General features: G+C 61.0%; 1 protein-coding gene across 1 annotated transcript in view; it reads left to right on the top strand.

The window, feature by feature from the left end:
• KLHL26 (kelch like family member 26) overlaps nt 1-11,817 on the top strand; it is a 31,264-nt gene extending 19,447 nt beyond the window's left edge. The window contains 5 exon segments of the mRNA XM_003942291.4: nt 4,403-4,585; nt 7,766-8,069; nt 8,071-8,499; nt 8,501-9,154; nt 9,156-11,817. Of these exon segments, the coding sequence (XP_003942340.1) occupies nt 4,403-4,585; nt 7,766-8,069; nt 8,071-8,499; nt 8,501-9,154; nt 9,156-9,350 (1,765 nt within the window). The 3' untranslated portion in view covers nt 9,351-11,817.
• Nucleotides 11,818-12,763: the final 946 nt, after the last annotated feature.

Here is a 12,763-nt window from a genome sequence, read left to right as displayed (position 1 = left end):
GAGGCTCCATCATTCGGGTGCCTGGCCGCAGCCCCCATGACTCTGAGCTTCCTGTGACCTCCCCCATGAGGCTGTCCTGCCTCATGGGTTCCCCCAGAGTAGACTCTCAGGCGAGGGTTCGAGGGCCCCATGAAGGACAATGTGGGGAGGGACGGGGCCTACACGGGGGTGTCAGCAGCAAGCAGGTGGTCACGGGGGCAACCCTTAGAGATGTGGGGAATCTCATAGCAGGCAGTCCACCTGGGAGAGTCCCCCCACCCCGGCTCCCCGGACACCAGCCCAGCGTGTCCCCGCACAGGGACATCTGAGAGACGCTGGGGCCGTGTCGCCAGGGCAGACCTGGGCGGGTCCTCGGGTCCAGCACAGCCTGGGCCTGGTTGGGATGCCTGATGTCATTGCTGGGGGGATACAGCGGCAAGGAGGTGTCAGAATGGCCCCCAGACCGGGCCAGGCCCGCAGCGGGGGCGTGTGGCCACTCAGAGGCCAGATTCCGGCAGAGGGTGCAGCCAGGGCAGGCGGCGATGGCCTCTCGAGACGGCCCTGGCCCGGGCTGCTGACGCACTGGCTCCGATGACTCACGTGCGGGTGACCGTGACTCGAGTGGCCGTCTGTAGACTCGGACAGGCTCAGGGCCACCGCCTTCCTGGGGCCTGTGGCCCCGCCGCGCCGGCCGCCCCCTGTCTGGGCCGGCCTGAGTAATGGGTCCTTCCCCTCCTCCCCGTGGCCGGCTGGAGAGGACCTTAGTCATCGGCCCTGGCCCCGGCCCTCCCTCCTCCTCTGCCTGCCCACCTCCGCCCAGGCTGCATCTCACTTCTCCATCCAGGCTGGGGGACTTCAGCCCCTGCTGGCCTCCTCTCTCCCTGAGTTCCCCGGGAGGGGCTGCAGCAGGATGGGTTTGACTTCTCAGGATCGGCAGTACAGCGGGTGACAGCAGGGGCTTCAGGGACAGTTGTCCCATCCCTAAGACGAGAGGAAGGAAACAGCTGTGTGGAGCGCATCAGACATCACTGGGACACCAGGAGGAGGCCCGGGCAGGACAAGCTGCTTCCCCGCTCGTGGGTCTAACATGGGCCCTGTACCCTGTGACCAGCAGTGGCTGAGCCTCACCCAGCGTTCTGGGCCAGGGGTGTCCAAACTTCCAGATGGGAGCATCGGAATTCTCCGAGTGTGTAGTCGTCACATGCTAGTGGCAGCCTGGGTTCCAGGGCTCTGCATTTGCCCATTTGCTCATCTCATCCTCCGGTGGCCCTGGGGCTGGGGGAGCTGGGCAGTCATGTGCCCCTGCTTTGTAGCTGACGCCTGGTGGTTGAGTGACTGCTGAGTTCCCAGCTGAGCAGAGCTGGCCTGGCCCAGGCTGCTGGCCCCTGATGCCTGCTCTGGGATGCCCTGCCGGCCAGCTGAACTGATCCTGCCTTCTGGGTTCCGGGCACCCTCCACTTGCTGGGGAACCCAGAGATCCCATGCCTGAAACCCTGGTCACCTCCCTGGTTTCCTGTTCCTCAGTCATCAGAACAGCAGGGGGTGGGGCAGGGGCCCCTCTCCTCCCCAGAGGGAGGTCCTCTCTCTCCAGCTTCTCAGTTCTGTAGACACGTCCTGTGCACTCATGGGCAGATAACACGTTGAGTGCAAAGCGCATCCCCCTGTGCACGCGTTCTGCTCTTCCTCCTGCAGCCATAATGCCATCCCCTAGATGCAGCGTCTTCCCCGGGATGCCTCAGGATCAGCCCTCTCACCCAGCTGTGGGGAGCCCTCTCTCGGAAGGTGCTGTGATTCTGCATACCTCCCCTGAGGATGGTTAGCTTATTTCTTGTCCATGGCCCCTAGAAACAGTATTTGGGTACGTTTCAGAAATAGAGTTGTTGGGTAAAGGACATGAGCCTTTAGAGTATTGCTGGGTCTACCCAGCTGCCTTCCTGTGGGTCACCTTGCTTCATAGGGCCCCCGAGAGTGTGCTTCCCTGACCGTGAGCAAGGCCAACTCTTAGGTCCTTCCAGCCAGGTCTGCTTGCTTTCCTGGGAACCATCAGCTCACATTATTTGTGCATCTTTCGATCTCACTCTGTCGCCCAGGCTGGAGTGCAGTGGCATTAACACAGCTCACTGCAGCCTCCACCTCCTGAGTTCAAGTGATCCTCCCACCTCAGCCTCCCAAGTAGCTGGGACCATAGGTGCACGGCAGCATGCCTGGCTAATTTGTATTGATTTATTGATGCTCTTTATATATGGAGGTGCACGATAAATCCACTTCTCAGGATGGAGTGGCCCCGTGATGAAATTACCCCAGTTCAATGTGTTTCTTCTGGTGAAAATGTACACATGCACACCTGCCCCCAAGGGCTTTAGAGGAGGCAAAGAAGTCCTCCCATTCCTCCCCACAAATCTCCTTGAACATCAAAGGAAAAACCAGACCAAAAAAATGGCAGGGGCTGGCAAGGGCCATGCATACTTCTGGGACACAAAGTGTCTACAGAAAGGCTGGCAGGGGTCACCTGGAGCCCAATGGCACCCGACCCTTTTACAGCTGCAACACAAAGCTGGTTCTAGGTGATCTGACCCCTTTTGGTCCCTGTTACCTGGACTGAGTGCTCATGAGGACAGGGCCTACTTTAAGTTCACACTGCGTCCCTGCACGGGAGGGAGGAGGACTTGGCAAAGGCAGGGAGGCAAGCTGGGGACAAGGAGAGATGTGGACCCCTTGAGGGCTCTCGGAGACACATGTCGGATGCGGCTTTGGCCCCAGGCAGCCTGGGTGTCGGTGAGAGGGCGTGGCATCATTGGAAGCAACGAGGCACCACCTCTGGAGATGTCTGGGCAGGTGCTAGACCCTGTGGGGAGCTGGAGAGGGGAGCTGGACAGGGGAGCAGCCCGTGTGCCTGTGACATGCTCCTCACGAGCCTCGGAACTGTGGATCTGTCACGGGTCTTGGGGAAGAAAGAGCCGAGGCTTGGCTCACAGCAGCGGCCTGGGCAAGTGCAATTGGGGCGGATGTGTGGGGAAGGGAAGAAGGGAGGAGTGGAGGTGGGCATCCCCTCCACCTGGCAGGGGAAAGGCCATCGGGATAAGCCAGAGTCTCAGGGTGCACCTGGACCCCTTTCCTTCCTTCCCCTCCTGAGCTTTCAGAAGGCTGCATCCCCACCCTCCCAGGCAAACCCCAGGTCTGGCCTTCGGCACCCCCGGCAGCATGGCTGGCCAGCCCAGATGACCTGTGGTATTAGGCTCCGAGTAGCCTGTGTCCTCCCTCTCCAGGGTCTCAAAGGCTTTCCACTGAGCGCAGGCCCCTCACCGGCTCCTCCACGCTGTGTCCTCATCCTCCAGGACGCGGAGCACCTTCAAGGCAGGGCTGGGGCTTGGGCAACTTGCTCTGCCTGTGGTGCCTTGCAGGGCTGTGGTCAGTGCCTGGTCCTGCAGCCCCTCTGCCCAGCAGTTTGTGTTGGTCACCCACCCTTTCCCAAGGGTCTCTGGAAGGGCGGCCTGCGGGAGGTCAAGGCCTCCGGTGCAGCTGCAGTGCTGATGAGTGCCCACTGTGCGCCCTGGGTTTGACGTCGGCTCTTTAATGTCCACAGTGGTTCTGGGGCCGGCAGCAGTGGGGCCGAGGAGCCTTCCATCTCCTTCTGCTTTCTTGGAAGGATCAGTGCCTGCATTCCTGTCTCTCACTTACGGGCAGGCGTGGGTCCCAGAATGGGAGAGCAAATTCCAGAGGGCAGAGGCCACGAGGACAGAGCAGGGTGCCGGGGAGGGTGGCCTCAGCCCGGTGGGGGTGGGGGTAGAGGTCCTAGAGGGGACTGACCCTGGAGGTGGCAACAAGGTCCGCCCTGTTTGTGTTCTGAGGAAGAAGTGGTGCATCACTGGCTCCTAAGCTACCCGTTCATCAGTTTCCCCAAATGAAACAGCACAGGGTGGTGGGGCTGGAGAAGAGGGGATGAGCGGGTTGCAGGGGCGGTGGGGGCTGAAGCACAGAGGGCTCGTATACGCTGCGGTGCAGGGGCCATGGCAGGGCTCTCGTGGGACTCGAGAAGGCTCCCGCGTGTCCTTTGGTTTTTTTATTTGAGTAAAATTCACGTGACATCAAACTGTCTTAAGAGGACAATTGAGTGGCATTTAGTAGATTCACAGTGGTGTGCAAATGCCACCTCTATCTAGTTCCAGAACATTCTTACTCCTCCGAAAGGAGACCCCACCCCACCAGCAGTCACTCCCCTCCCCTCCCCCCCCCCAGCTCTTGGTGGCACCCATCTGCTTCCTGTCTCTGTGGATTCGCCTGTTCCGGGCGTTTCACGTCAGCAGCCGTACACCACACGGCCTTTTGTGTCTGGTTCTTGCACCGAGTGTTGCGTTCGAGGTTGTAGTGTGTGTGTGAACCTCAAGGCCAATGGGCCGTGTCCCCACCTCTGCTCTCCCCGCAGCACGGCCGACAAGAACGGGGCCCTCAAGTGCACCTTCTCGGCGGCCGGCCACAGCACCAGCCTCTTGCAGGGCCTGGCCACCCTCCGCGCCCAGGGCCAGCTCCTCGATGTCGTGCTGACCATCAACAGAGAGGCCTTTCCTGCGCACAAGGTCGTCCTGGCCGCCTGCAGCGACTACTTCAGGTAAGCGCTGGGCATGGGGAGCTGGGAGGGGAGACGGAACCTTCTAAAGGGGGCCGATCTCAGCACCATCCAGGGGCAGCTTCGAGGGAGAAGGGCTGGTGCCGGCTCTGGAATCTTTATTTTTTTTTGAGATGGAGTCTCACTCTGTTGCTCAGGATGGAGTGCAGTGGCGCGATCTCGGCTCACTGCAACCTCCACCTCCCAGGTTCAAGTGATTCTCTGCCACAGCCTACCGAGTAGCTGGGAACCCAGGCACCCGCCACCACACCCGGCTAATATTTTGTATTATTGGTAGAGATGGGATTCACCATGTTGGCCAGGCTGGTCTCGAACTCCTGACCTCGTGATCCACCCACCTCGGCCTCCCAAAGTGTTGGAATTACAGGTGTGAGCCACCGCGCTTGACCTCTTCTGATTTTAGAGAGAGGTTAATGTCCCGTAAACCTGCAGATATCCCCCAGTTTGCATCTTACTCTCTTTGGGCAGACACGCCTGGGGGGATAGAGATGACCCATGAGCACCCTCACTTCTGCCCTGTGGCCTGGCAGGGTTTGGCCAGGCTTTTGATCTGTCTTTACTTGACACCTGCTGTATGCCAGGCAGTATTCTAGGCCTTGGGATCCAGCAGGGATGAACGAGTGAAATCGGCATAAGCCTCTGCCATTAGGGCACCCCTCAGGACACCTGGAGCGGGACAGCTGGGGGACTGGAGGGGCATTGAAGGCCACAGGGACCCTGTGTCTGCCAACACTGTGTCCCGGGCTCTGTCTGAGGCCCACATGAGTTCTCCTCGCTGTCGCCCTGAGCTGTGGGCACTTCCACCATGTGACCGAGAAGGCCATGGCGGGCACATGGGTCTGTCTGTCTATCCCTGTGCCATGGCGAGGCCAGAAGTGAGAACACCACAGAACAGGGCTGTGGGGTAGGGAGTGCGTTCTCCTTGTCACCTGGGGGCTGTTGCAGGGCTGGGTGGTCTTCCTCCCTGGGTGACCAGCAGGCGAGCCTCCTTCCTGCCAGGCAGTGACCCTGCCAGAGAGAGCTGGGCCACCCTGGGGCAGTTCCCAGGCCCCAGCCCAGGTGTGCACCTCACCCGCGTGTTCCCCAAGGCCTGGGCCGCCTGCCCTGTGGGCTCAACGAGGCTGTTGTGGGGGCCGCAGCAGGAGAGCCAACTGGGGCACTGCTTCTATTTTTATTCTGGATTTGGGGACGGGTGGGCCAGCCCAGCCAGCAATGCCCTTTAAAGGCTCCCCTGCGCTGGCACAGCAGCTGGCAAGGCCTTAAAAGGCAAAGCTCCCTCCTGTCGCCCAAGACCGCCTCTGCCTTCATCGCATCATGCCCGAGGGCCAGCGGGGACCCATCGGGACAACCGGGGCAGGGTCTGGGGAGCTGGCAGGGTGCTGCTCCTGGACCACGCGGAGACGCTGAGGAGAGGCTCGCTGGGCAGATGTCAGTGGGCGGCTCCGAGGCAGTGCCCTGGCCACTGTCCTTGCCCCTGTAGCCCAGAGCCTGCCCCATGTGAGGCGCAAGACCAGGGGATGGACCTCTGTGGGGCGAATGCCCAAGGGATGTTCCCTCCTCCTCGGGTGGCCATCAGGGAAGGTACACAGGCAGGAATAAGGGTTATTGTGCCATGCCAGCACACCTCCTAGGAGGAACCGCCCGTGCCCCTAGAGCTGGGGAGCGCTCCCCTCTTCTGCTGGGGAGCGCTCCCCTCTTCTGCTGAGGAGCACCCAAAAGCTGTAGGGGAACTGCAACCTACAGGCCTGTACCTCCTCACTACCCTCCCTCACAAGGGCCTGTGTCCCCTCCCCACTCATCTTAGCTCTGCTTCCCAGAGCAGAGCAGTACAAGGGTGGAGCTGGCATCTCACTGGAGGGTGGGAACATAGCTGTTTGGTGGGAGGCACTTCCCTGACCACCTTCGTCTCTAGAGACAGCAGTCACCCCAGCACAGCCTCCTGGGACCCTCCTTACCCTGCCCTCTTCACGAGGTGGTTGTTGAGACTCAGGCTGGGTACGTCAGAGCTGCCTGCTCAGGTCAGCGAGCAGGCGAGGGCGGAACCGCAGTGCGTGGCACCTCCAGAGCGTGGGTCTTGCAGCTCCTGAGTGCAGGTGTCAGGTGGGGCTGCAGATCTGTCCCCAGAGCCACAGGGTGTGTTCTCATCCTGCATTGCCATACCTGGCCCCTTTAACCGGCCCACCGCCAGGCACTTGGTGGGTGAGGCTGACCGAGCCTCCACTCCTGCAGCTCTGACATGAGCTAGTCATGAAGGGGCTCAGGCAGGGCCCCTGCAAAGGGGCCAAGCAGGGAGCTGCTGTTTATAGGAAGATGCATGGCTTGGGTGGACTCAAACTCTCTCTTTTTTTGCATCTTTTTTTTTTTTTTAGATGGAGTCTTGCTCTTGTTGCCCAGGCTGGAGTGCAGTGGCATGATCTTGGCTCACTGCAACCTCCACCTCCCCGGTTCAAGCAATTCTCCTGCCTCAGCCTCCCGAGTAGCTGCAATTACAGGCATGCGCCACCACACTTGGCTAATTTTGTATTTTTAGTAGAAATGGAGTTTCACCATGTTGGCCAGGCTGGTCTCAAACTCCTGACCTCAAGTGATCCACCCGCCTGGGCTTCCCAAAGTGCTGGGATTACAGGCGTGAGACACGACACCCCACCTTTGCATGTTTTTTTTTTTTTTTTTTGAGGCGGAGTTTCACTCTTGTTACCCAGGCTGGAGTGCAATGGCGCGATCTCGGCTCACCGCAACCTCCGCCTCCTGGGTTCAGGCAATTCTCCTGCCTCAGCCTCCTGAGTAGCTGGGATTACAGGCACGCGCCACCATGCCCAGCTAATTTTTTTTGTATTTTTTTAGTAGAGACGGGGTTTCACCATGTTGACCAGGATGGTCTCGATCTTGTGATCCACCCACCTCGGCCTCCCAAAGTGCTGGGATTACAGGCTTGAGCCACCGCGCCCGGCCCAGTGTCAGAAGTGGGATACGAACCCACGCCTCCATTCGGAGACCAGAACCTTTGCATGTTTTTAATGAGCCTCTGGCCCGCTTTCCTCCTGCTGGCTGTGCCCTGCGTTCTGTGTCCCGGGGCCACTGTTCCCGAGGCCGTTATCATTCCCAGCTGGTCACAACGCCCCTCAGCCACTGCGAGCCACAAGCTGTGTTTCCACCCTTCAGGGCCATGTTCACCGGTGGCATGCGGGAGGCGAGCCAGGACGTCATAGAGCTGAAGGGCGTGTCGGCCCGCGGCCTGCGGCACATCATCGACTTCGCCTACAGCGCCGAGGTGACCCTGGACCTGGACTGCGTGCAGGATGTGCTGGGTGCCGCTGTGTTCCTGCAGATGCTGCCCGTGGTGGAGCTGTGCGAGGAGTTCCTGAAGGCGGCCATGAGCGTGGAGACCTGCCTCAACATCGGCCAGATGGCCACCACCTTCAGCCTGGCCTCGCTGCGGGAGTCAGTGGACGCCTTCACCTTCCAGCCACTTCCTGCAGATCGCGGAGGAGGAGGACTTCCTGCGCCTGCCGCTGGAGCGCCTGGTCTTCTTCCTGCAGAGCAACCGACTGCAGAGCTGTGCTGAGATCGACCTGTTCCGAGCCGCGGTCCGCTGGCTGCAGCACGACCCCGCCCGGCGGCCGCGTGCCAGCCACGTGCTCTGCCACATCCGCTTCCCGCTCATGCAGTCCTCCGAGCTGGTGGACAGCGTGCAGACGCTGGACATCATGGTGGAGGACGTACTGTGCCGCCAGTACCTGCTGGAAGCCTTCAACTACCAGGTGCTGCCCTTCCGGCAGCACGAGATGCAGTCGCCGCGTACCGCCGTGCGCTCGGACGTGCCCTCGCTGGTGGCCTTTGGCGGAACGCCCTACACCGACAGCGACCGCTCGGTAAGCAGCAAGGTATACCAGCTGGCCCGAGCCAGGCGCCCGCCACTTCCGCGAGCTCACGGAGATGGAGGTGGGCTGCAGCCACACGTGCGTGGCCGTGCTGGACAACTTCGTGTACATGGCCGGGGGCCAGCACCTGCAGTACCGCAGCGGCGAGGGCGCGGTGGACGCCTGCTACCGCTACGACCCGCACCTGAACCGCTGGCTGCGCCTGCAGGCCATGCAGGAGAGCCGCATCCAGTTCCAGCTGAACGTGCTGTGCGGCATGGTGTACGCCACGGGCGGCCGCAACCGGGCCGGCAGCCTGGCCTCGGTGGAGCGCTACTGCCCCCGGCGCAACGAGTGGGGCTACGCCTGCTCGCTCAAGCGCCGCATCTGGGGCCACGCTGGGGCCGCCTCCGGGGGCCGCCTGTACATCTCGGGCGGCTATGGCATCTCAGTGGAGGACAAGAAGGCGCTGCACTGCTACGACCCCGTGGCTGACCAGTGGGAGTTCAAGGCGCCCATGAGCGAGCCCCGTGTGCTGCACGCCATGGTGGGCGCGGGCGGCCGCATCTATGCCCTCGGGGGCCGCATGGACCACGTGGACCGCTGCTTCGACGTGCTGGCTGTGGAGTACTACGTGCCCGAGACGGACCAGTGGACCAGCGTGAGCCCCATGCGAGCCGGCCAGTCAGAGGGCGGGCTGCTGCCTGCTGGAGAGGAAGATCTACATCGTCGGGGGCTACAACTGGCGGCTCAACAACGTCACGGGCATCGTGCAGGTGTACAACACGGACACCGATGAGTGGGAGCGGGACCTGCACTTCCCGGAGTCCTTCGCGGGCATCGCCTGCGCCCCCGTCCTGCTGCCCCGGGCCGGGACCAGGAGGTAGCCCCCCAGACCCCCGGGACCCTGGCCTGACGGCATGCTGTCTCCAAGCCGGGCTTGGCAAGTGCACGTCTGCCTGAACCCCAGTGCCCCTCTTCGCCCAGGCTGCCCTCGAGAGGCCTGCGTGTGGATAAGTGCCCCTCCCAGGGTGACCTCCCTCCCTCCCTCCTTCCCAAAGCAGATCCTGGCTCCAGGTCCGCTTGAGTGAGCCTGCCCACGAAGCGGCCTACGAGCCAGCTGTGGCAGCAGACTTGTCCCCGGGCAATTTCCTGCAAGCGGATGGAATCCCAGGTCTCCAGGGGGTCCCTGTGCCGCTCTGCACTCCTCTACCCCTGCCCAGCCCCACGGTTTCAGGCATTCAGATGTGAGCTCATCTCCATCCAACCTAAAGTCGGTGGTATGCGACTCGCCCTCCTTCCAAGTCTCCTGCGCACGTGTTTTTAAAATAAACTCTCCCCAAACCTCCAAAACACACAGACCTCCAGAAGCAGTGAGAGGCGGCTTGGAGGCCCTTGGTTTGGGGTGGGCAGAGGACCAGGGTACGTGCCTGTCTCTCCTGGGGTGCCCTCCTTCCCCCATCCCGAGCTGCTGAAGGGAGGCTCTGGTCATGCCTCCGTTCCCGTCATCGTCTGCCTTCAGGAGGAAAAACCACATCAACTCCTAGGAACGGTCCTTACGGGCCTCGGGCCTTCCGTTTGGCAAGAGCATCTTGCGGGGCCTTCGCTGGCCGAGACATCCCGGCCCTCTACATTTGCCCTGTTGGCCGGGCAGTCCCCTTCCTGCAGCTGGAGGGAGACGCTGACTTCGGAATTCCACAGTGTCGCCTCCCGGTCAGCTGGGTGCTCTTTATTCTCCTCCCTCCTCCTCTCCCCCCCCCCCCCCCCCCCCCCCGCCTGCACCCTGCCACTCCCCGGCCTGCCCTGTTTCCAGGTCGACATTGCTACCCAGCCGGCAGTGAGGCCTTTCCCTTCTCAAGGGCTCTGCGGCATCTCTGGCCACATTTGTTTTAATGTCTGAACCTCTAAAGCTTTTCTTTTTAATTTGTTTTACTTTTTATTTTAAGAAGCCAGCCCCGCTGTCTCATAGATGGGATTTGCACTCTCGGGGCAACTTAAAGTGTCTCTCTCGCTGCTCACAGACGATTGATGTCTTGTCGCTGTGACCCACTCACCATGTAAAGAATTAACCTCCTATCTTAGCAGACGTCGTCTCCTAATATTTCCCTTTATTTAATAAAAATGTTATGGTGAAGAGATGGAGCAGGCCCAGCACTGAGCTTGTGCGGCTGGGGCTGATTGGTCACAGATTCCTCGTGTGTCCTCCGCGTGTCTGGGGGCTCCTCTCCTCCGCCTCAGCCTTTTCCAGCCTTGCAGAGGAGCTGGCAGGGGGCTGGGCTTTGGCTCAGGGCCACAGGAGCAGCAGGCAGTGTGGCCGGGACTTTCACCCTGGCACTTTTTTTTTTTTTTTTTTTTTTTGAGATGGAGTCTTGCTCTGTTGCCCCGGCTGGAATGGCAGTGGCTCGATCTTGGCTCACTGCAACCTCCACCTCCCAGCTTCAAGTGATTCACTTGCCTCAGCCTCCCAAGTAGCCATTATTACAGATGCCCACCAACACACCCCGCGAATTTTTGTATTTTTAGTAGAGACAGGGTTTCACCATCTTGGCCAGGCTGGCCTTGAACTCCTGACCTCAAGTGATCTGCCTGCCTCGGTTTCCCAAAGTGGTGGGGTTACAGGCATGAGCCACTGTGCCCGGCCCACCTTGGCACCTTGGAAGAGGCCTCAGCCCCCTACTGTCATCGTGGCTGAGATGATGAGAAACCGGGAACCAGGCTGCCCAGAGTGGGCCACTTACCAGTTGAAGGTTATCGAGAAAGCCTGATGTTCCCAGAGGGCCTTCCCAGAGGGGGGCCCTGGGATTCACACATGCGTGGATCTGCATAAGTTGCTGTGCCCGCATGCCTGGCGCTCCTGTGTGGCGGCCATCGGGGCTAGGGTAACAGCAGGGGCTGCGGGGATGGGCACTGCTAAATTAGGAATGTGGTTGGGAACCTAAAAGAAGCCCACACCGTCAGGGACATCCAAGGGAAAGCCGTGCTCCTTGGGGACTTACCAGAACATTCCAGCCCCGCCCCCGACCTGAGCTCCCCCAGAGAACTCTTCCCCACTGGAGGCACGGCCCCTTCAGGGGGGCAGTGAGAAGCTTTGCCAGCTTCAAGTCCCCCGGATCAGCTCACACCTCAGAACATCTTGTCCCCAACGAGCTGGCAGGGGCGCCTGCCCGGGGTGGGGGGGCGCTGCCGTATCTAACTGGATCGATTGTGCATAACTGTCTGGGCCGGTTCATGGAATGTTCTTGGGGCCCCCTGCCCCTCCCTCAGCCTCCCCCACCACGTCCCCCCAAGAAAGGAAAATTATTTTTCGTATTGTAAACTTTAAACACGAAAAAGCTGTTTTTAATTTAGCAGAAACTGGCTTGAATCTTCACTTTGTGAACGTTTGTGTCCTTCAGAGAAAGAACACGCCTGTGCACACTCGCACACGCTCAGGCACACACCTGCACACTCATGCCGCAACGCGCACATTCACACGGCCGTGCTCCTGCACGCTTGCACACACGCGCTCACCCATGCAACGTGTTCCCATGCTTGCCCGCACATGGTGAGATGCAAGCTCGCACATATGCCCGCACACACATCTGTGCACGCACCCCTGGACCCGCGTAGCCAACTCTGCCTGGTGGCCCAGAGGGGTCTGGAGCCCGGCAACGCCCCGGGCCTGGGGGAAGCCTGTCTGCATCCAGACGCCCTGCCTCCTCGCTGAGGCCTGGACGCCGGCCGTGGGAGCCTCCCTCGCACCTGGGCTCGGGCTGTGGGAAAACGCTGTCTCTCGGGACGGTCGGATGCAGGCCCGCAAGAGGGAGGCCAAGTGTGACTTCTGGGGCCTCTCTGCAAGCGAGGGCCAAGGGGGCCTCTGGGGAGCCGTATGAGGTGGGAATCCGCCCTGGACCTGGCCAGCTTGGAAACCCGCCCCTGGCTCCATCTCCGAGGAAGCAGCTCCAGCTCGTCCGTTCTCACGGGCCCTGGAGATTCGCTGTGCACGGTGCAGCCTCGGGGCTCTGCTCTTCCTCGGGGCGTCTGGCCGTGGATCCCAGCGGCCTGGCGCCTAACACAGAGCATGGCACAGACAGGGCACAGCTCGAACATTTGCTGCACAAAAGAGAGGTTCTGGGGTGGGAATGTGAGGGCAGCCTTCTTCACACTAGTGCCCGTGGGCACCTTCTGTGTGCAAACCTCGGGGAAGGAGGGCACCGAGCCGTGCTCCACCCCCAACAAGGCCCCTGCTTCGTCCTCGTCTTCCTGTCGCTCTCATTCTGGTGGCCGGCCTGGCAGCCATTCCTCCCTCCTCACCAGCAGA

The sequence above is a fragment of the Saimiri boliviensis genome, chromosome 14 (genome assembly GCF_048565385.1).
Source record: "Saimiri boliviensis isolate mSaiBol1 chromosome 14, mSaiBol1.pri, whole genome shotgun sequence".
Taxonomy (NCBI): domain Eukaryota; kingdom Metazoa; phylum Chordata; class Mammalia; order Primates; family Cebidae; genus Saimiri; species Saimiri boliviensis.
The sequence above is the reverse complement of the archived record's forward strand: the minus strand, read 5'-3'. Positions and strand labels throughout refer to the sequence as shown.